Source organism: Mauremys mutica, chromosome 3 (genome assembly GCF_020497125.1).
Source record: "Mauremys mutica isolate MM-2020 ecotype Southern chromosome 3, ASM2049712v1, whole genome shotgun sequence".
Classification (NCBI taxonomy): Eukaryota; Metazoa; Chordata; order Testudines; family Geoemydidae; genus Mauremys; species Mauremys mutica.
The window spans coordinates 52,514,020-52,536,985 of NC_059074.1; the positions used below are offsets into that span (position 1 = coordinate 52,514,020).

The 22,966-nt window shown below is 40.1% G+C and overlaps 1 protein-coding gene across 2 annotated transcripts in view; it reads right to left on the reverse strand.

Moving 5' to 3' along the window:
- The window catches only part of LOC123366947 (protein eyes shut homolog), a 442,182-nt gene that overhangs the window by 305,712 nt on the left and 113,504 nt on the right, over positions 1 to 22,966 (reverse strand). For both annotated transcript variants that reach the window (XM_045010895.1, XM_045010894.1), the window contains exons 5-8: positions 13,995 to 14,117; positions 7,958 to 8,071; positions 6,582 to 6,695; positions 6,032 to 6,145 (exon numbers count right to left, since the gene is read on the reverse strand). In XM_045010895.1, the coding sequence (XP_044866830.1) occupies positions 6,032 to 6,145; positions 6,582 to 6,695; positions 7,958 to 8,071; positions 13,995 to 14,117 (465 nt within the window). The remainder of the gene's footprint in view (positions 1 to 6,031; positions 6,146 to 6,581; positions 6,696 to 7,957; positions 8,072 to 13,994; positions 14,118 to 22,966) is intronic.

Here is a 22,966-nt window from a genome sequence, read left to right on the forward strand (position 1 = left end):
ACATAAAAATAACAAAAACAGGACATTAAAAGTTTTCTGTATACCTTGGCTTTGAATTGGGGTGATTTGAAAAGTGCGGGGAGGGGGATCCACATTTAGGAAGAGGAGGAGGAATCACCACCCTGCCAGGAACACTCACAAACACACATTATATATGTGGAGTGGCTATCCAGGTGATAAATGGGAGCTCATATGATATATACATTTACTACATGCTTGTGAAATTTATCAAATTCCTATAACCTGTCCACTAAATCCCAGGACTCATTTTAACAGTCCTAATTCCTGAACAGTTTACAAAGCAGTCATTTAAAAAAGAAAAGGAAAGGAAAAGAAAAACCTGAAGTAGAAATATTTCCTTCTTCCTCCCACAAATTTAGAGTCCACCCCCACATCTTAAATTACTAATTTCAAGGCCCAAAGATGGGATGATTTAGTTCTGAGCCAGTAAATAGCTTTTCTAGACAAAAGTGTCATGATTTTGAAGTCCAGCATATCACGAACTAGAACCAGGACATGATACTATTGGAAAGAGGAGTCTAATTTTTCCCCAAAGGTTCCAGCCCTTGCTTCTAACCATGGAAGGGGCCTGAGATATGAGACTTTACAGTTGTGACATTTTTAGGCATAGCTTAGTTATTTTAGGTCGCATGAGGAAAGGGTTTAAATGTACAGTAGATTTTGCTTATCAGTAACCCCATGGATGGCAGCAAAAAAGTTAAAATGATGCAGCAGTCACCAATAAGAGGAAGGTAGGTTTGTAGGGCTACAGACAGGGAAGGAAGCACTGGGACATGCCTTCCCTGGATACAGCCTTACAAACCTACCTGTGGGTTTAGCAGCAGTGGAGAGCGGGTCTTCAGCATAGATGCCAGGGCTTTCCATGGGGCAGGGCAGCATCAGAGAAGTGGAGATGCTGTTGGCCCATAGAGATGCACAGTACTCCCTGCAGGCTGGGTGGGGAAGCTACGGGACAAGGAAGCAGCGGGGAGAGGTACCGTGCAGCTTTGTAAGCCCTCAGAGAAATAACTGGCATCTGGGCTGCAACCCCTGCTCCTGTCCTGTCCACAGCCTCATCTCCCAGTCCACAGTGCTGAGATTCCGGCAGGGCTTCCCCATTGGGGCAGGGAGGCAGGCACCCCAGCCCCTTACCTCCTGAGCTGTCCCTAAGTGCAGGCAGGTTTGCAGGGCTGTCGCTTTGGAAGGAGACATTGGGATATACCAAACACTGGCTGCGCTCAAGTTTGCAGGGCTGAAGCCAGGGAAGCCACGTCTCAGTGCTTCCTTCCTTGGCTGCAGACACACAAACCTTCCTGTGCCTTTCTTCCAGAAAAGTTCTCAGTAAATGGAATGTCATTGCCAATATCTGAATCATATTAACAAAGACAGTGGAATGGAACTGGTTCTCAGCAAAATGTTGCTATTAACTGGAAGTTGTTAATATCAAGTTTGCACCCACTGTGTTAGTCATTTTTCTTCTTCTAAGGTCTGCACAGTTGAACACATAGTACGCAATTCATCTCTGTGGTGGAGCTGAGCTCAGCATAGAGTCAAGAGTGGGTTAAAGGTGGCCAGTTCAGTCCCAATGATCCCAAGAGACCATTCCATTATCTGGAATAGCCAGAACACAGTTCTGCATCAGGTGGGGAGAGCATGTTGAAGTATTTCCCTGGGTATAAATCCACTGCTTTCTGGACCCTTTATGCTGGAGTTACTAATGCAAAGGTGTTGCCAAGCATTGGTGAAGTAGGCCCATGTTAATTAAGATACTTGGCTTTAAAGACAAAAGGATTCAGACACAAGAAACAGTCCTATTAATATTTTTATAAACTCTCTAAATTAAGACATGAGGAATACATTAAAAATACATGAGGATGTAAAGGCACTAATTTGGGATTTCACAAATTTCCAGGTATAAAGAAACCAGAAGCAGATATACTTAAACACATACAAGAGGAAGGGAAAATGGAAAGAGGAAGGTAAAGGTGGAGGCAAAACATGTACTCTTTCCACTTTGCCTGCTTTCAAACTAGAAAGAAAAGCAAGGGATAAGTGCGAGAAAGAAGAGAAACAAAACCTTTACTCTTTGGAATTCTCCTGGACAAGCTCATATCAAAGGGAAACTCTGACAATAGGCAGAAAGGCATTAAGGAGAAAAGCCTGGATAAATAGGAATCTTAACCAAATCAATCCAGCTTTGAATAAGCATGTGGCTTCATTTGGCTAGATACAGTTTGCATGGCAGCCACTTGAATGTGACAGAATCATGTACTTAATTTGCTTTTACATTCCATCCAGCAGAGGGCTGTGGTACCGTACACATACAAACTAGCCAGTACATTATAATGTGCTTGTGCGTACTGTGCTTGGTGCATATTGTTAAAGTCAGATACTTTGCTTGCAGGATCAAATAGTTAGTATGCAACAAAGATTTATTCCAAACACTCTTGGGCAAATAACATTATTCATAACAGCATAATCTTGATATACTTTTTGCATTGAATTTGAGAGGGAAAAAAAGAAATCACATGTCAATTTAAAAATATTTAATAGATTAAAAAGATCAGCTTGCTATTGTTTCTTCTAATTATTTTGATTTAGTTTCTCTACTTTAAAAATATTTTTGCAAGATGAATTACCTATATGTAAACAGGGTCTGAATGAGCTCTCCGCTGACAGCTAGTGATGAGCTGGGAGGGGAAAAGGCTTCAGGACCAGACTGTATTTATATGAACACACCCACTCTGTCTAGGTATCCAGCAGACAGATTTGTGTTGCCAAAGTGATCAATTTTGGCTGGTATTGGGTTACAAATCACTATAGAGATGCTAATAACTAAACTGTATTGTTAAGTTTATTAATCTAAATTTGGGTTATTTATGATTATGTACTATATGTGTTGTATGACTTTCAAATCAACCTTTGTAATTTTGGATAATTTAAGCACTATACCCATATGTACAGCAACTCTCTCCCTAGCCTGTGTATTATATCTTTTTAACATTAGCTTTTAAAAAACATTTTAAATTTGAATACAGGGGTAATGAAAATTTGTTATCCTTTTTGTACGTGTAAAAGGATGCAGAACTGTGCTAAGCCTGTCCTGATTGAGAGGATCACCCTCAACTGAACTCAACCTGCTAAGCAGAGGGCTCAGATGCCAGACCCCTGTGAAGGGAAAGGGGTCGGGGGGTGGGGACAGGTGTTCCAGTGTGGAGGTGAGGGCTCTACCTAAGAGTCATAGGCACTCTTTAAACTGTCCCTCACCATTGTTCAAAGATAAGAGTTAATTAAGGTTCCATTAGAAGACTTTTTTTTGTTAAGTGGTCACTAGAACTGAAATCACCTATTGTGGGACAGTGTTTCTGTCCAGCTTGCTTCAGCAGTGCATTTCCCCCCACTAAGAGCTGAAAGTCACTCAGAGCTGGGTGGAACCTCAAGAGATTGACCTGCAGAGGCCACAGTACAGAAGCAGAAGAAGATGCTGGTGTACATCGGTGACAGGTGGCCGGCTGAGTGGCAAGCGGCTGATGCCAGGGCCAGCACCTTGATGGTGGAGCAAGCAACATGCCTTTTCTCTCCCCCCCCCTGGGTGGGAGGTGAACACTCTCAGATGCACCTCTGAACTCTGGGTCTTCACTAATGAAGGACAACAACTGTGAGTGGGTTTGGTGGAGGGAGAAGGGAGGGGCATGTTAAACAAATTTTGGTTGTTGGACTCAAGAACCTGAGGTAAAAGACACTGTTCAATGTACTCTGGGGGGTGAGGGGGTGTTTTGCTTGTGGTTTTATGTTTATGAATCCTGCTTGCAGTGTTTCCCCAAATTAATGCCGGGTTACTTCCCTCCTTCTATTAAAAGTTTATTTTTCACACTCAGACTCTGTGCTTGTGAAAGGGGAAGTATTGCCTCTCAGAGGTGTCCCGGGGCAATGTGTAATTTTCCCACCTTACTGGATGGGGGCTCAAACCAGTTCTGTATTGTATTGTTAAGATGGACCCTTGTATATTGAACCCAGCTTTTGTTGTTGCTGACTCCACCTGGTCGAAGGGTTACATATACTAAAGGCAAGGTTCTTGTGGTAATCATATTGATCTTTGTAAAATTAGTTCATTTTAATGGTCACTATTGTCACTATTTAATGGTCACTATTTGGGTTATTGTTAGTCCCACCACTTCACCGCAATTAAATATCAAAAAGAACTGATGTTCTGAAACGGACGTATAGATGTCACTATGAACCTGATTCCATTTTCACTTACACCAGTGTGTCTCAAGCATAAAAATCAAGGATGTATGGCTGAACAATTCTGTGAGGTAGAGGTCAGCCTAAGCTTCTAATGACTTCAGTAGGAATTGGGAGTCCTCAGCAACTTAGGCCTGATCTACACTGGGGGAGGAGGGACGAGCTAAGTCGGTCTAAGTTACGCAACATCAGCTACGAAAATAGCTTAGCTGACATTGACATACTTAGAGCTACTTACTGCGGTGTCTCCACTGCGGTAAGTCTACTGCTGATGCTCCCGCATCGACTCCACCTATGCTTCTCTCTCCAGTGGAGTACCGGAGTCTACAGGAGAGCGCTTGGTGGTTGATTTATCACGTCTTTACTAGACGCGATAAATGGACCCCTGCTCGTTCGATCGCTTCGGAGGTAAGTGTAGACATGCCCTTAGCTATGAAGACAAGATTTTGAAAAGTGCTCAAACTGCGCCATTGAAAGCACCAGAGCTGCTGGGAGCTGGGGACTTTTGAAAGTCTTGCCACTTCATTTAGGTGACTAAATGATTGTTGAGCATTCTTGAAAGTTTACCAACTTCATTGGGATGCCTAAATGAGAGCCACTGGATAACATACTCTTCTGAAAATCTGACCCACAGTGTGGAGATAATGTGTACTGCTAGCAAGCACCTGGATTGCCCATGCTGTGCTGGAAAAGCTCTTCATCTGTCTAATCAGAACCAATTATGAAATTATGGTGGACAAAGACTATCAACCTCTATTAGTATATCAGTTTACATCAAGTAGCATTATAATTCAGATTGAGTTTATAAATTAAAACTAAAAAGTGACAGAATATATGCAGAGTTTTGACCATTAACTAAAATAATAAAACAAACATTGAGGCTTGATTGTTTCTTATCAATTATTAATTTACTGCAGCCATCTTCCCCAAAGGGGGAAAAATCCCCACCAGCTTAACTAACAAAGAAAATTGTCTTTTAATAATTATTCTAGAGAGCTTAACATAAGTCATTACATTAAACTGTAGAAGGAAGGAAACTTGTTTAGATTTAATTCATAAATCATTGATAGTATATTTTAACTGATATTTAAATTAGATTTGCTCAAGAATAATGTATAATCTGTCATAACGATTTTTATCAATGAGTAATTAAAATTAAAAACACCAAGCAATTCTCCTGAAAAAGATCACCCCATTACAATCTGAACATTAAATACATTTTCCTTAACATTATCAACAGAAATAATAAAAATGTATGGGTACCAACATAACTATAAATTGCCACTCTGAATGTGCAAAAATAATTAGAAAATTACATGTGTAATTGAGTATCAGAGGGGTAGCCGTGTTAGTCTGGATCTGTAAAAGCAACAAAGAATCCTGTGGCACCTTATAGACTAACAGACGTTTTGCAGCATGAGCTTTCGTGGGTGAATACCCACTTTAATTAGAGAAAAATATTCAAATAGTGGAAAACCAACTGAAGTTCTCCAAAACTATTCACCCCCCATTTCCTTTTCTGCACAGAATCTTACTTTGTTAGTAAAGCAATTTTATACTATCCATTCTGATTAATAACAAAATGTGTTTAGTAGATGCATAAACAATGTTTATTTCACATTAGTTGCAACCTAAGGGATAATTGTCTAGCCTCTTTAAAAGTTCTGTTTGAGAAAACGAAGGACTAATAACACTGTTAGAAGAGTGAAATGATTTCAGACAAGTGACAGAAATGCTTTCTAAAGTTAATTATGTTTGCTTTCCCCTCTCCCTCAGTATTCATTACCTTTAAATGGAGCCACACATTGGCAGAAGTAATTACCAGGTTGGTCAATGCAGGTGGCTCCATTCTTGCAGGGAAATGAGGCACACTCGTCTAGATCTGTTTCACATCTTGCACCTTTGAAAAGATTTTGAGATTAGTAAAACAACAGGTGTCAATTTATAGTTCATCAATTTATACTTCAAGAATCTCAAATGACTTGGGATGAGAAGCAAGTCTAAATCAGGCAAATAAGGGCCCCACATATATTAGTGTCAGAGTCCATTTATTTCACCTCACCACAAGCCACAATAACTTCTTTCTGAATTAACTAAACACTGACTAATCTTCCTTAGGTGTGGAAGCATTCAAGGCCTGTTTAGATGTGACCTAATTTATCTTGTACTGTTTAGTTTACAGATTAAGTCAGTGTTCCAGTTTGTTGGAATGCAAATGAAACATTAGGCTAGGGTAGATAAAAAGAAATGAGAAGGAAGCACCAGTAAATTAGTCAATAATGTCTCAATGGGCTACTTTTCCATAAAAAGCTAGATGCTTTATTGATGCCACTCACCAGCAAAGCCAGGTAGACAGATGCATTCATATCCACTGATAAGATCTTCACAGGTTGCATTGTGGAGACAGGGTGATGACTGACATTCATTTATGTTGATTTCACAAGTTGTGCCTATAGACCGATGGGAAAGTGTAGGGGAAGAGGAAATTATTTTATAGCACCAACATATTTCAATATAAATATGTATTCTGTTGTATTTAAAATAGTTCACCTACTGAGAATTTTTTGCCAGAAATATTATACCTTGAGTCTATGCCTCTAAAGCAATATTCTGAAATTTTATTGTTTCAGTTATTCATTGATTTTTCCAATAAAGACCTAAAAACATAGTCTTCACTGTCACTGAATTGATTCTTATGACTTAAGGCAGGCAATTTCCTTACCAATTTATATCAATATAAAAAAATAGAAAGCAAATGACATTGAAATATAATAGAATGCATTTGCTATGACATGGAGGGAAATCTTCCTTCTGTTCTTGATAAGGCAGTAAGTAAACTCTCACAAAATGAAAGAAGAAATTTGATGTAGACAAAAAGAGGTTATATCACAGTCTAGAACATAATTATTTAACTACCATATCATCATAAGTAACTAATGGAAACAGATATTGTGTGACTAATATTTCTTAAAGAAATTAATTTCTTGTAATTTAAGAAACAATGCTGAAAAATGACAACTTGAAAAGCTTTGAAAGTATAAAACTGTTCTAACAAACAACAGTACAAACTATTCTTGTTTTGAAAACAAAACAAAAATCCCCCAAACCACTATCAATCAAAAATGAAGATTTTGCCCTATATTTGAAATGTCTGTTTCACTGGTATTTCAGTAAATCTAAAAACCTGCATCATCTCAGGAAGAATGAACCAAGAAAACGTATGCATTTAAAATTCCTAATATGAATTGAAAGAGCAGAATAACGGCGGATACTAATAAATATGCTTGATTAATCAGTCTAAGTCCATACACCACCATACTGCTGAAATCAATTGCATGTATGCGCTGAGAATAAAGCTTTCTGTCCCAACAAAAGTCTATAGTATTACCAATTACATCCAGCCTGCCAAGAAATTCAAACATTTAAAGGAAACAATGCATATTGCATGGTAAATGTCATTGCTCCCAGCTGGTCCATTTATAACAGCTAAGCTGCCAGACAGAAGTAAGCACTCATTCACAGGATGCTAAGAAAGTACAGCACTGTAACAGTATTCAGGATGTATTCATGCAGAATTAACATATTTAAAAATTCAGATGAAGCTAAAATGAATATGTAAAACTTATCACCTGAGTATTAACTTCTAAAAATGGTGTAATACCAACCTCTATTAACCTTAAAAAATCATACTGTTCTACAAATTCTTTGTTACCTTGAAATCCATCACAACACAGGCAGCTGAAGGCATTGAGATGATCAACACAAGTGGCACCATTGTGACAGGGGTCACTTAGACACTCATCCACCTCAATCTCACAATTATTACCTGGAAATAAGCAAAGGATTCACTTCATTAGAAATATGTCACTGGTGCAACCAGAAACAACAAAATCTAAACCAAGGTTATGCACAGTGAAGTTTTACCAATGAGTCTCCAATTTCTGGCAGGGAATTTAACTTTTGGCTTAAAGGCAGGAACCAGATATTTTTATGATGCTGTCTAATAAACAAATGATGACTTCTTTTGGGTTGTTAAAAAGATATACTGACCGAAGAAAAAGATTGGGGTTTTTTTTAGGGGTATCAAATCTTTGGTTTCCCTGAAACAAAAACAACAAAAAATATGCTGTATATTTTGTTATATTCACTCAGAAGATTTTCATTGGAAATACTTAGGAAGTTCTCCATTATGGCCAAGAATGTGAGTAGCATTTTTTTTCCTTCTGAACTGATATTCAAGGGAGATGTTAGATGTCCAGGAAAAAAATACCTCTGTTGATACACTAGAATAGATGTGCATATTTAATGTTCTTGTGTCAGAGATAAAAAGCAGCTCCAAAAGCACTCCTTTGCATATATATAAGGGATCAGATTGGTTAACATGGTTCCAAACCTCAGTCTTACTGACCTCTAAGAGGTGAATAAAACCTTTGTGACTCTTTATAAGAGGTTTATTTTTTTCCCCAGACAATTATGAACTAGGATTGTTGTAGGTAAAACGGGGCAAAAGCGGTACAAGTATTTCCACCAAATTAGTGCAAACAGAAGAGACTACTCTGATTTTGTGTTAGTGGATGTTTAAAATAGTTAGATCAAATAAACTTCAGCAGTGATTTAGAACTTGTCAACATGGGGAAAAAGCCCACAGCAGCTGTTGCTACTGACTATTCTACACTAACTCCCCATGCAGACACTCCTACTGTACGTGCATTAACATAATACACTTTGGAAGTATACTAAGCTAAACCACCTCAGGGCACTCTTATGCTCTGTGTACACTAAAGGGAAGGTGTGATTCCCAGCTTGCATACACATAGTCACAGTAGCTTGATGAGGACTAGTGCGAGTATGTGTACATGAGCTGGAAATCACACCCCAGCTCATAGCATGGACGTAGCCTTAACGTGTAGTAAGCATGTCCAAGTGAGGGAGGTCATGCTAGATTGCACTACCAGTGTGCACCACCTACTTTGGGTTTCTTCTTCCATGCACATGAGCCTTTAGTAATATTAAATGGATTTGGTAATTTACTTCAAATAGGGTTTATAAAAGCCAGCTCCTAAGCAACCAGAGGAGCTAGCAAACAGGTGTTTTGCAAGGGAGTTCTCCAGGTGAAGGAGGAGCAACTACATAACCCTTGGTGTGAGTTTGTTGTCTGTCTGTCTGTGTGCTTGCTGCTTGCAGTGTGCCTGCTTGATTGAAGTGCATAGCATGGTCTTTTTGGAGGGCCATGTGCTGAGCCTAGCGGACTACTAGACAAGACTAAGAGCTTCCTAACGGAGCTCTGGCCTGCCATTCTTTGATCTCTAATCTCTTAACAAGGAGGCAGGGTTACTCAGGGAGAACAGCGTTTTAAAAAATAAGCTCCTAAACGACCAGCGGAGCTAGTGAACAGGAGCAGCAAACATGGGAGTTTTAATGCATTCTTTAAATTTAGGTCAAACAACAGCCCCCGCCCCGCCCCCCCCCACAAGCTTCAAGAGTAAAAATGATGTAGGCAGAAGTTCAGCAGCAGAGTGGGGGCTATCCAGTTTATTGCATGGAATGCAGCATGTATGATTACCTGCTTTGGAGGTGTATGGGTGCAATCGGTGCAAGCAATTTATGGCCCTCAGAGACTTGAGTCCAGCATGGCTTAACTGGTAGAGCTAAGGGAGACAGAGGGGTTGTGACACTGTGTACCTGAGAGCCGCACCCAGGCACCCTCATATTAACCATGGTTAAGCCTAAGATTTTGTCACAGATTTTTTAGTAATAATGAAAAATTCATTGAAGCTGTGACATGTCCCTGACTTTTACTAAAAATATCCATGACAAAATGGGGATCCTGGGCAGCTGGGGGGGGGGAGAGAAACAGGAGGAGCTCCAGGGGCCCCCACCATCCCTGGGGGCTTGGAGCTCCAGAGTCCCCCTCCACTGGTGGCTCTGAGCTGCAGGTGTCCTCCCTGCCTCCCGTGGCATCCAGGAGCTGTGCGGGAGCTGTGGCGGTCTCCCCTGCCCCTTGCAGCAGCTGGGAGCAACAGTGGTCTCCCCTGCCACCCATGGCACCCAGGAGTGGCGGGGATCCCCCCTGCTGTACAGGGAGATATTGGCAAACCAGTAAAGTGTTGAAATCACTATGGCTTATTGTTAAAGGTGGCCTAGTCAGCAAGCTGTAAATTGGCCATTCAGTAATCTCAGCTTGACCAAGGCAGGAGGGGAGGGGGTTTTGGGTGCCACAGAAAGGGCAGTTTGACCCTGCGTCCTTCCTGATAAGAATTTTGTTGAAATTGCTGATACATGGATTTTAAAAGAGTAGTATATGCCCCAGGAATCTCTATTGGGGTCTTAAGCCTGCAAACTCTGGAAAAACCCACACCTGATTAATCAATAAACAGAAGGAACCCCTTGCTGGATCATTGCAACTGCTTACTTAACAAGGTTTCTTTAAGGGACATGTCATTCTATTACTAATGTATAAATAAGGGGAAAAAGCTTGAGATGTGGGGACTCTTCAGGACTGGTCTCTCCCTCTGGATGCATCTTGTGTTCCCCACCGGCAGATGGGCTGCCACTGTGCCACTCGAGAGCCACACTCAGCTTTGGTAATTATCAAGCATTGGGGGTGTTTTACTAATCTTGTTGAGGATGTGTGTAAGTGCTTGAGACTAAGTAAAGGTTTAGCTTTAAGTGAAAGCACTCTCGTGTTGTCCTGTTTGTGCCATCTATCAGTCGGATGGCCGTGTCTCCCCTGATTTATTTCCACCTCCTCGCACAGAGTAAAAGTTACCAAGAGCTTTGGGTTGCAACAACCCTGGGTAACACTGCCACCCACAGCACCCAGGAGCAGGGGAGATCCCCCGTGCCGCCCATGGTGGCTGGGAGCTGTGGGTTGTCCACCTGGTGCCAGTGGGGGCCTGGAGCTGTGGCAGGCTCCTGCTGTTGCCCCAGGGTACCAAACAAGGTACCCCCTGGCTCCCTGCCTCCGCAGGAGACCCTGCAGGTCCCAGCCAGCGCTGGCTGAAATCATGAAGGTCTTTGGAAGTCACGGATTCCATGACTTCCATGATCTCTGTGACTAAATCACAGCCTTAATCATGGTGATATGATGATATGTTTTGTTCAAAATATTGTCATTTTTCAGAGTTGAGAGAGGTAAATAAGCTGGGTCCACCAGGGATCTGTAGTGGGACCAGTCCTGTTCAATTTAGTCATAAATGATATGGAAACAGAGATAAACAATGATGTGGCAAAATTTGAAAATGATACAAAATTACTCAAGACAGTTAAGTCCAGAGGAGACTCCCAAGAGTTACAGAGGGATCTTAGAAAACTTGGTGACTTGGCAACAAAATTGCAGATGAAATTCCATGTTGACAAATGCAAAGTAATGCATTTTGGAAAACATAATCCCAAATATACATACAAAATGATGGAGTCTGATGCTATATGTACACTGCATTTTCATAGGTAAAACTTTTGTTGGTCAGGGGTGTGAAAAAAACCATCCCTGACCAACAAAAAGTTTACCGATGAAAAGTTCCAGTGTGGACAGCACTTTGTCGGTGGTAGATGCTCTCACTCTCCAATAAAGCTACCGCCCCTCGTTGGGGGTGGTTTCATTTTGTCAGCAGGGAGCTCTCTCCTGCTGACAAAAAACCACTATACTGCATACAGCAGTGCTGTAGCGGCACAGATGTGCCACTGTAATTTGCGCTGTGTAGACTAGCCTAAATTAGCTCTTACCACTCAAGAAAGTTCTTGGAGTCATCTTGGAAAAGAGATGACTAAGCGGGGATATGTTAGTGGTCTATAAGATCTTGATTGGTGTGGAGAAAGTGAATTGGGAAGTGTTATTTGCCCCTTTACAAAATACATTAACAAGGCATCACCCAATGAAATTAATAGGCAGTAGTTTTAAAACAAAGAAAAGGAAGTTTTTCTTCACACAGTACACAGTCATCTTGTGGAACTCATTGCCAAGGGATGTTGTGAGGGCCAAAATTATAACTGGGTTAAAATAAATATTAGGCATGTTCATGGAGAATAGGTCCATCATTGGCTTTAGCGAATGTAGTCAAGGATGCAACTCCATGTTTTGTGTGTTCTTCAGCCTTTGACTACTAGATGCTTGGACAGGACAATAGGGGATGGATCATTCGATAATTGTGCTGTTCTGTTCATTCCCTGTGAAGGTTCTGGCATTAGCCACTGACAGAAGACACTGGGCTAGATGGGCCATTGGTCTGACCCAGCATGGCTGTTCTCATGTTCGTATATATTATGAAAATAATAACAAAACCAGCTATAATACTGAGGTTTGGTGTTTGACTGCTGTACAAGCACAGTAACTTAAAAACAACAAAAAAAGAAACAATGCATCAGTTATTAAAAGAACAGTTACTTGCCTACAGAAGCTGTGATTTTTTAAGATGTTCTGTACATGTGGCTTCCACTTTTGGTGTGCATGTGCCCCTCTCATAGGAGAAAAGTTTCTTTAACTGGCTTAATCCACTGGGACAGTACATGTGCCCTGCCTGCCTTGCTGCCCTCACTACTGAGAGCATAAAGAGTGGAACAACCTCAACTACCACTCAGTTCCTTCGCTGCCCTGAATCCAGATCCAAGATTCAGAGCTGTGGAGGAGGAGGGTGGGTCATGGGATCCACATATACTTAACATCTTGAAGAGTCACAGTTACAGTAAAGTAAGTAACATTGTTTCTTTCCATGTTTGCTGAGAGTAAGACAAGAAGAAATCAGTTTGGCTTGCAGAAAAGGAGATTTAGGTTAGATAGAAAGTTTTTCTTAATAACTATAAGGATACACAAGCATTGCGACTGGTTACCCAGGAATGGTTTGCAATCCCCATCACTAGAGATTTTTAAAAACATTCCATAAGAAATGAATACATATTTCAAGGGACCATTCAAGGTGAAGTGGCCCATTAACACCCCTAAGGTCACTAGGGGGAAAGGAAGAGGTAGGGGAGGCAGCTTATTGGGTTATAGGTTGATTTATAGGTCATAAATCCACTGTCTCTAATCAGTCCATGATTTTTAGTGTCTATGAAAGTTATCAATTTAAGCTCCCAGGCTCATCTATTAAAGTGTTGTTCAGGGGCCTTTGAGGATGAGGACTGATAGGTCAGACATAGAATGATCACATTCTAAGACAGATATCTCTCCCCTTTCATTGTATAGGGAGATGGGCAACTATCTTGGCTTTGTGAATTTCAGTGTTCCCATAATTCTCTAGACACCAAAAAGTTTGGCACTGTGACAGTCCGTGTTGCAACACCAAAGTCCGTTCGTGGGCAGCTGGGGGAGGAAGGGGGAGAGGGGGAGCTCCACCAGTTATTGCAGTGGAATACTCTCTTGGAGTCTGTAGACTCTACAACTGGGTAGGCTTGTGTGCCACAGGGGCGGCTCCAGGCCCCAGCACGCCAAGCGCGTGCTTGGGGTGGCATGCTGCGGGGGGCACTCTGCCGGTCGCCTGCTTGGGGTGGCGAAATGTCTAGAGCCGCCCCTGGTGTGCCAGTAAGCAGAGGCTGCTTTTACCTGATCAGACTCACACTGCTAAATTGTATGTTATGAGTCCTGAATTACCTTATTTTCTGTGGTTTAGGACTACTTCGTCTCTGCTCAAGAACAGATGTTAAGCCAGCCAAGTCTCTGATGCACTGCTTCAAGGAGAAGTCATTTACTACTGTACATCAGTTTTCTTTCATATTAATGATTAGTTTTCAATTACTGTCAGGGCTGAACCCACCTATAAAACCAGGTGCACAGAAACAAAGATAGCCATCCAATTCATCTTTGCAAATGCTGAGGATTCCACAAGGTTGTGACAGGCAATCATCCATGTTTACTTCACAAAACTGACCAGTAAACCCTGTCAAAATAAAAAAAAAGTGAACAAAAATTAAACGTAGAGCAAAATACAAGTAAAACTAATATTTACATATTTTATCCAAGACAACAAACATAAATGAGATATGGACCTGTTCCTGACATTTTGTTTTAAGTGGCTTTCTAGTCATTACTTATATCCTTTCAAATTCTATCTATGGTACAATAAAATACTTTGCCCTTTCAGCACTTATCAGACAAATGAATCCCAGGTACTTTACAACTGTGTCAATATAAAGCAGCATGCAAAAGCATGGCTACTTTTAATAATCACATAACTTCAACATATGCTAGGTGCTGTCAGTGTATTGTTAGCAAAGAGTGTTTGGAATCTCAACTTCTCCAAGGGATTTTATAAAGATATCTGTAGGCGTACTGAGAAGGACGGGGCTGATCCCTGCAGTACTCAGCACATAAAGGTTCTGGGGATAAGAAGCTGCCCATCACCTTTTCCTTTGTTTTGGGATTAATATAGATTTTTAATTTTTTTGTAATGAATGCCTTAGATTAAAAAAACAAACCAAAAATCTGGTATTATTCATAAAACAGAGATCTTTATTAGTTTCTTGAACCAATCTATGTACACTTAGCCAGGGGCCCACATTATGATGTGCCAAATGGCCTCCGCTCCTACTGGAGTCTCTGTGCAGAACTGGGTCCTTGCTGCATGTCTGCAAATTAAAGAATACTTTCTACTGCTCACAACACCATTTCCTTTGTTATGCCAAAATAAATTATTTTCCAACCAAGTAAAAGCTTTACTTTAACAAAGATATTATTAAAACAAAATCAGCTGCTGATAATATGTATAGAGCTGGGTTCCAAACCTTTCAGGTGCTAGATATCTATATCAAATTTCCAAAGTCAGATGTTTTCAGTATAGGTGTAAGGATAGGGAGCTATAGGCAGCAAGTTTAAAACAAACAAAAGGAAGTATTCCTCACACAACACACAGTTAACTTGTGGAACTCCTTGCCAGAGGATGTTCTGCAGGCCAAGACACTAACAGGGTTAAAAAAAACAAAACAAAAAATCCTAGGTAAGTTCATGGAGGATAGGTCCATCAATGGCTATTAGCCAGGATGGTGTCACTAGTCTCTGTTTGCCAGGACCTGGGAATGAGTGACAGGGAATGGATCACTTGATTACCTGTTCTTTCCCTCTGAAGCACCTGGCATTGGGTACAGTCAGAAGACAGATACTGGTCTACATAGACCATTGGTCTGGTCGTTCTTATGATACAAGGACTAGAACTCAGATCTTCAGAGTCTGGAGCAGCCAATGGACTCACAGTGCCATTAGGAGACCATACACAGCCACACCCAGGGAGCACTGTGAAGGATAGGCACCAAAGTAGTACTGTCCAAGGGACCCAAAGCGACAGTAGCCTGGCCAGTCAGAGAGCTGCAACCACCTTATTTAACCCTAGAGGGTGCCCCAGGAAGTTGCCTGGGCAACAACATCGACTTTGGGCCTGCCATGACTCCAGATCTCTCCTGATCTCTGATCCCAGACTGATGTGGACTCTTGCCTTCTGACTCTAGGATGATACCACCTCTAATCTCCAGCCTCCAGCTCTGGCCTGACTCTGACCATGATTCCCACCTCCTGATTCCAGCCTGGTACTATCTCTGATCTCCAGTCTCTGACCCTGGCCTGACTTTGACCACAACTCTTGCTTATTTAACCCAGTTCTACTGATTCCTCTGACCTCTGCTTACCCTCTATCATACCTGACTTGTGGACAACTAGGTAAGACTGCCTACACCCTGATCCCTTACGTGTTTAAAGAAGGGCAGTGAAAGACACTTTACAGTGGGAACAATTTATGTATTTTCACTTCTCAATGACTCAAAGTACTAAAAAGACTTTCACAAATTCTCACCACATCCACATAATCACCTTCCACCAGAGATCTGAACAGCTGGATTTATTATTTAACTATTATATCATAAGAGCAACTAAAGACCTTAAGACAGGCTGGGCCCCATTGTACTGTTGACTCATTCTCCTAACCTTAGTAAAAGCTTGGATCAAGATCTGAACTACACATCTTAATTTTTTTCAATTTTTAGAATAGAAACTGCTTTGCAGATTTTTACTAGAACATATGCTACAGAAGACCATTAGAATGCACCACTGAAATACATCCACCTCTTACATGGAGGTCACCAACATGCTACACAGCAGCAGGAAGCAGAAGAGAAATTTTGGACATTCAAACAAACCTCACCTCTTATGAAATGCCATGTGATATTTAATGTCTAGACAGAGCAGATAGGACTTTATACGATGCACTGGACCTCAAAGAAGCACCCTTTAGCCCCCATATTAATCATTTGTATACAGTTATGATATTTCATGTAAAGCATGCCATGTAAGATACAATATGAAAGGTTATGATCTGATGAAACTCATTGTTCTATCAAAATATGTGTATTGTTATTGTGTATGCAATTATGAGATTTTGCTATATGGTTGTTATTGAAATATGTTGTGAGTTTGAGGGACGCTCATTGCTAGCTCTCCAGTGACTAAAGGGATGGTGACCCGCACCCAGGTGGGCATTAAATGACAATTGATCAGCAGGGGAATTGTAAACAAGAGAGTTACAATTCTGTAAAAGACAATGGCGCAAGCACCACGCAAAGAGGATTGATCAACTCTATGACTCAGCAAGGCCCCTCAGGACAGGTCTGGGCCAGTAACTTCCCTGGGACATCAATTGAGGCTATAAAGTAAGGATAGTGGCATCATGAGAACACCTCTCTCCTTCCCCACCTATGCTAAAGACAACAAGAACTCTGGGAAGACAAAAACTTTGAATTGAGAAGCTTGGTCCCAGGCTGAGAAGGAAATTCAACCTGTGTATTAAGAACTGTAACCTGCCTGTTACATGTAGTGGGGTGAGAAAAATGTTTGATTCAAATCTTGCTTAGTATGATAAAGTTTAGAATTTAGACTGCAATTTTACTTTTATTTCCTTTGTAACCATCTTTGTCCTACATGTCTACCACTTACAATCACTTAAAATCTATCTTTCTGTAGCAAATAAACTTATTTTTAGGGCTGTCAATTAATCACAGTTAACTCATGTTAAATAAATAAAAAAATAAAATTAAATAAAAATCATGGTTAAAAAAATGAATCATGATTAATCACAATTTTAATCATACTGTTAAACAATAGAATACCAATTGAAATTTATTAAATACTTTTGGATGTTTTTCTCCATTTTCAAATATATTGATTTCAGAGAATACAAAGTGTACACTGCTCACTTTATTTTTATTACAAATATTTGCACTGTAAAAATGATAAACAAAACAAATAGTATTTTTCAGTTCACTTCATACAAGTAGTGTAGTGCAATCTCTTTATCATGAAAAAAATGCAACTTACAAATGTAGGAATGTCAAAGTTTTTAATGATTTTTTTCTTAAATCAACTTATTATCTCAATATCTTAAAATGCCGAGATCTTTGCTTAGCTCGTATAAAACTGAGACCTAAATACTTAAAAGAAAATACTGCCACATTTATTCTACATTATGAAAAAACAGAGTAGAGTTTAGTACTACAAATCAAATGTTACACAGATAGATATTTGCAAAAAGTTTGTCAGTAAAACAGATTCAGCAGTAATGCTTAAGATCATATACAGATGGTATAAAAATTCAATTAACAGCTACCTATTTAATTCCCCCTATAACTCATCAATACCTACTTGGCTTTATAATTTATTTATTTTCCAGAGGTGTCCCATTTAAATTCTTCAGGTATTTCTTTTTGAAAAGCCCAAATGCTTCATGGCAAAAGTGATTCTTATCCATCAGACTGTGACACTTTAACTGTCCAGGGAGATCCTCACATTGTAATTCATTCTGACATGGTCCATCTACAAAATGACTTACAGGAATTTCACAACACTGTCCCTTATATCCTAGATGTCAGATTCTTCTGAAGCTATTCATTAGAGCTTCACAATAAAGGCTATTGTCTGGGTCACAAGAATTAGACATACATTCATTCGCTGCTACTAAATAGCTATGACCACTAAAATCTTAAAATAAAGTTAAATAGTCTATCAAAATTAGGACTAGAAAAACCTAAATAGGACTGAAGGTTCTGATAAATCTACAAGTTGGGGCTTAATCCAAACACTAATGAATTCCTCAGAACAAAACTGTAACATCACTGAAATCCTTGCACTTTAACTGGTGGCCATGTTCTTCCCAAGTCCTAAATCTACTCCCTTAAAAAAATAAAAACCAATCTTGAAAGAGATTAAATATTTTTTTACAACCAAACAGTATGCACCCCAGAGCTGAATGCCCCAAAAATTCAGGTGCATTTGGATTTGAGGATGTGTATGATACCTTGGCAGATGGTTAGCTGTTGACTTCTATATAAAATCACATAAATCACTATTGTAGCAATGTGTAGATACAAAAACAACAACAGTGATCATCACTGCCACCACCAGCCAAAACCATGTGAGTAGCAGCTTGCCTCAAATGAAGGGGAACTTATGGGCAATTTTTTGGAGCAAAAAAATTTCAGGAGACAGGGCACAAATGCCAGTAGCACCACATGCATACTGTCAAGTGCCTGCAAGATTCTGCAACTTTTGCTGAGAGCATTAGGAATGTATGCTCTGCCAGCGTCATCAGCTCTCACCACTCATGTTACATTTTCAAACCCCTTTACACTTTTACCCATGCCACAAACTCCTGCATCAGAGGAGCTTCCTGTGAAGATCTACAACCACAGCTCATTTACTCCCTTCCTATCTCTCCATAAAACTCTCTACTGCCAATAATAAAAAACACAGAGTTCAGACATCCCCAAAACATTTTCCCCCCCAGTGCTGTGACCACTAGTTATTATATTAATCAGTTTTGGGGGAAGGCTAGAGCTCAGTGGTTTGAGCATTGGCCTGCTAAACCCGGGGTTTTGAGTTCAATCCTTGAGGGAGCTTCTTGAGGATCTGGGGCAAAAATCAGTACTTGGTCCTGCTAGTGAAGGCAGGGGGCTGGACTCAATGACCTTTCAAGGTCTCTTCCAGTTCTAGGAGATATACCTATCTCCAGTTATTAGTTTTGTTTCATTGTTACCTTGCAGTTTTTGTTTCCCACATAGACCTGTCTCTTGTTTTATACTTAGATTTTAAGCTTTTGGGGGAAGGGACAGTCTTTTTTGTAGTGTGTTTGTACAGTGCCTGTCACAATGGCACTCTACACAGAGCTGGGGTCTGAAGGTGCTACTAGGTTTCAAATAATAATAATTAATAGTAAGTGGGAAGAATGCTGATATTAAGATCATTCTAATGATTTGTTCCTTGGGGAAATTCAACAAAACATTCAACTCCATTTCTCACTCTCGCTGCATTGCCTTAGGGAATTTATAGTTCAGACCACTGCTCTCTCCATGGGCTAAGCTCCCTGGAGGATTATATTTCTCATAATGCAATGCAGATTTTCCTCTGACTGAGCTGTGTGGTACATTAAGGGGAGATGTAATCTGGCCAGGAAGCCTATAGATCAGCCTATAGTGGAGAATGGAAGCATAAGGCTCCTGAATTACAACTCCCATGAGATAATGCATTACTATGGGGAAATTAAATTTAATATTGAGCTGACTCGAAGCAGTTTAGGTCAGTACAACAAACAGCAGTGAAACATTTTAATTTGGGAAATGTTTCGTTTCAACATTTGCTTTGTTTTGACAAATCTGAATGAAAACTTTTGAATTTCCAATTGATGAAAAATTTAAGAAAACAAATGTTGAAATGGCAGAATGAAACACCAGGTTGGAAATCCAAAATTTGCTCAGATCTAAGCAACTATATATTTTAAATAGTAATAGCTACTCCACTCACATATTTTTGGTGTCAGTAAATAAATTTATATTAAAAAAAATTGTTCACTCAGACTCCTAAAACTTTCTCTTCTCCGGGTGATGCTGGGTAATTTAGCTCCATATCTGCTTTTCTTCAGCTGTACTGCCATGTAGGAGAGTTGAAGGGCAGTGTGGTTCCAATTAATGCACCCACCCTGTCACAGTATCATACTCGAAGTACAGGTGGCTATGTGTTCTGTGTACTTGGATGTAAGTTAGATAAGGTGTCTGACATCTTACAAAACTGTCAAGTTAATGTAAATTCAGCTGTCTCAACATAAGAATTATTTCCAAACAGATTAAAACTTGGTCACTACTCACTACGAACTGTCAAATCAATATCCTTGTGATCTCGTCCTCTTATTTCAATGCCAAAATATATATATATGATAGCAACATATAATTCTTGTTTTTTAGTTTTGTAGTCAAAACTACTAAATATTCTTTATTTTTCTGTAGAGTCCAAAATATTTTAGTGCCTTAGAGAGACATATTAAAAAAAAACCTGCCTCATTTGCTCTAACATTGGATGTAATCCAATGAGAAAGTGACAAATAAAAGGAGAATTTTGAAAGAATACAAGGATAAGGTAGGTAATAGAACAATGACAATAATATAAAGTTCACATGATGACTCAGTCTGGCATGTATACAATTTGGTAAGTTTTATGTTTTAAATCAATTAACCTGGCAAAACTGCAGAGAAAACTTTTAAGGAGGGATGTAAAAGAAGAGAGGATAGTAGATTGGTGAATTGGTTAGGGGGCAGCAGTATAGCAACAGTTACCTCTTTAGTCAGGTGTGATGAAGTGGGGCTTTTCCTTTGTTATGTTGTGTGTGTCCTGCTGTTTTGCATGAATGCTGTGTGTGACTTTTGTGGCGGCTGCTCCAGCTCCCTAAATGGATGCTATGGCCGCCCCTTCGTAACCTGAGACCCAGGAGAGGAATGCGAGCAGGTGACTCTGGCCAAGGAAGTGAGACAAAGGCCAGAGGAGGAGCAACGGGCAGGGCAGAGGCCAAGCAGCTGGAAGTGAGTCAGTCTTGGCTGGCTTGGGGCTCAGGGCGAGGACCAGAGCCCTGGCTCTGGTCTCCCCTCCCAGCAAGATGGACTTGGCTGAAAGTCACTGATTTCTGTGCTAACAAGTTCTGTCCTATGCTGTGTTCCTATCGACTAATAAACCTTCTGTTTTACCGGCTGGCTGAGAGTCACTGCTGACTGTGGAGTTGGGGTGCAGGACCCTCTGTCTTCGCCAGGAGCCCTGCCTGGGTGGACTCTCTGCAGGAAGCACACAGTGTGGAAGGGGATGTTGAATGCTCCGAGTCAAACCCAGGAAGGTTGAAGCTGTGTAAGCTTCTTGCCCTGGAGACAGTATGCTCAGAGAGGAGGCATGATCCCCCAGAGTCCTGACTGGCTTCTTAGGGAGTAGTTCCAGAGCATTGCCCCGGTGACTCTGTGACATCAGGATAAACTATACTTGCGCCAACAACATTTCTTCAAGAAGTCAAAATCCAGGACTTGTTCAATTTAGAAAACAGCCTAAAATTATGGAATACATTTTTATGGGACAAAAATTATAGTATTTAGATATGAGATTTAGGTACTATTTGTATGGACATCCTAGAGATGCAGAGAGATAGATGAGGTATGGAGAAAGAAAGAGATTAAATAGTGTGCGACTTTTAACATTAGATATTATCAGCATTCTTTTATATTTTTAAACAAATAACACCCCCCCCCAGTTGATGATTTATTGCAAGATAATGATCAAAGCAAAAATGGTATTTTATAATAAATACATTCAATTAAAGAGCTACCATTCTGTTACACCTACAAAATTGCGCAGTCAAAAACCCTTGTGAAATAATAGCAGATATCTATTTTAATCTTATCAGAAAGATTGTAAGGATGTCACTGTTTCTGGTTACTTTCAGAAGGTCATGATGCAGAGGGAAGCATCACAACGTAAGCCTAGTTTCGTACAAACAACAGGAAATTTTTTCCTCCTTCTAGCTGATATCTCCTTCATTAATTCATTCACAGTAATAAAAAAACACCTTATTGTTAGGCAAGAGTTAAAAATTCAGTTAGCAGCTGAGGCAGAAACCCACATAGCTAAGAAGCAGGAATACCAGAGGCCCAAGGACAATGGCAGCTGTAAACACTTAACTTAAATGGTCAGATGTCCACCCAGTAACTCAGCCTCTCAGTAAAAAAGAACAGTACAGACCCTCCACAGCTCTCTGGATATCTGTGAACACTCACCCCCACCCCCACCCCCACCCCCACCCCTTCGCCTTAAGGGTAGTCATAAATAATTAATGTAATCAAAATGGTTTCTATGCATATGTTCTGCTCCTGTCATTATCATGTTAAGTGTGTTCTCTCTCTCTCTGAAACAATGTTTGTCTCTATAAGTACAAAATAAATGCAAATTAATTAAAAATGTATATAATTGGTCACTGTAACACCATACTTTTAAAGCTATCAGTCTTCCTGGTGCCGCGAATAAACCTCTTCAGTATTGTCCGTGCTGCCTAATTCTTGGGGAAAAGAATCTCCTTGCTTCACATTATATACAGAATAAATAAATTAACAGCAGCTACTATAAACTGTTTTTGATTGTTTCACCATATCCTTTTATGTTGCATCATATCAGAGATCAAAGCAATAGAACATGACAATGAAACGTGTGTTGAGGATCTGAAAACAGGCAAAAAACTTCAGCTGATGAGAAAGCTCCATTGAGAAAAACCACAGTTTTCCCCTGTAAAGGAGCTGTCTGTCTATGCTACTTTGATACTTTATAAAATAAAATGCAACAAGAGCAATAAATATTTGAGATGTTCTTGTCCAATGGGGGTGGGGGAGGAATCATATTGAAAATGTTACATATATATTGGCCTTTCCAGAAAAGGCATTAAATGCTAATAGT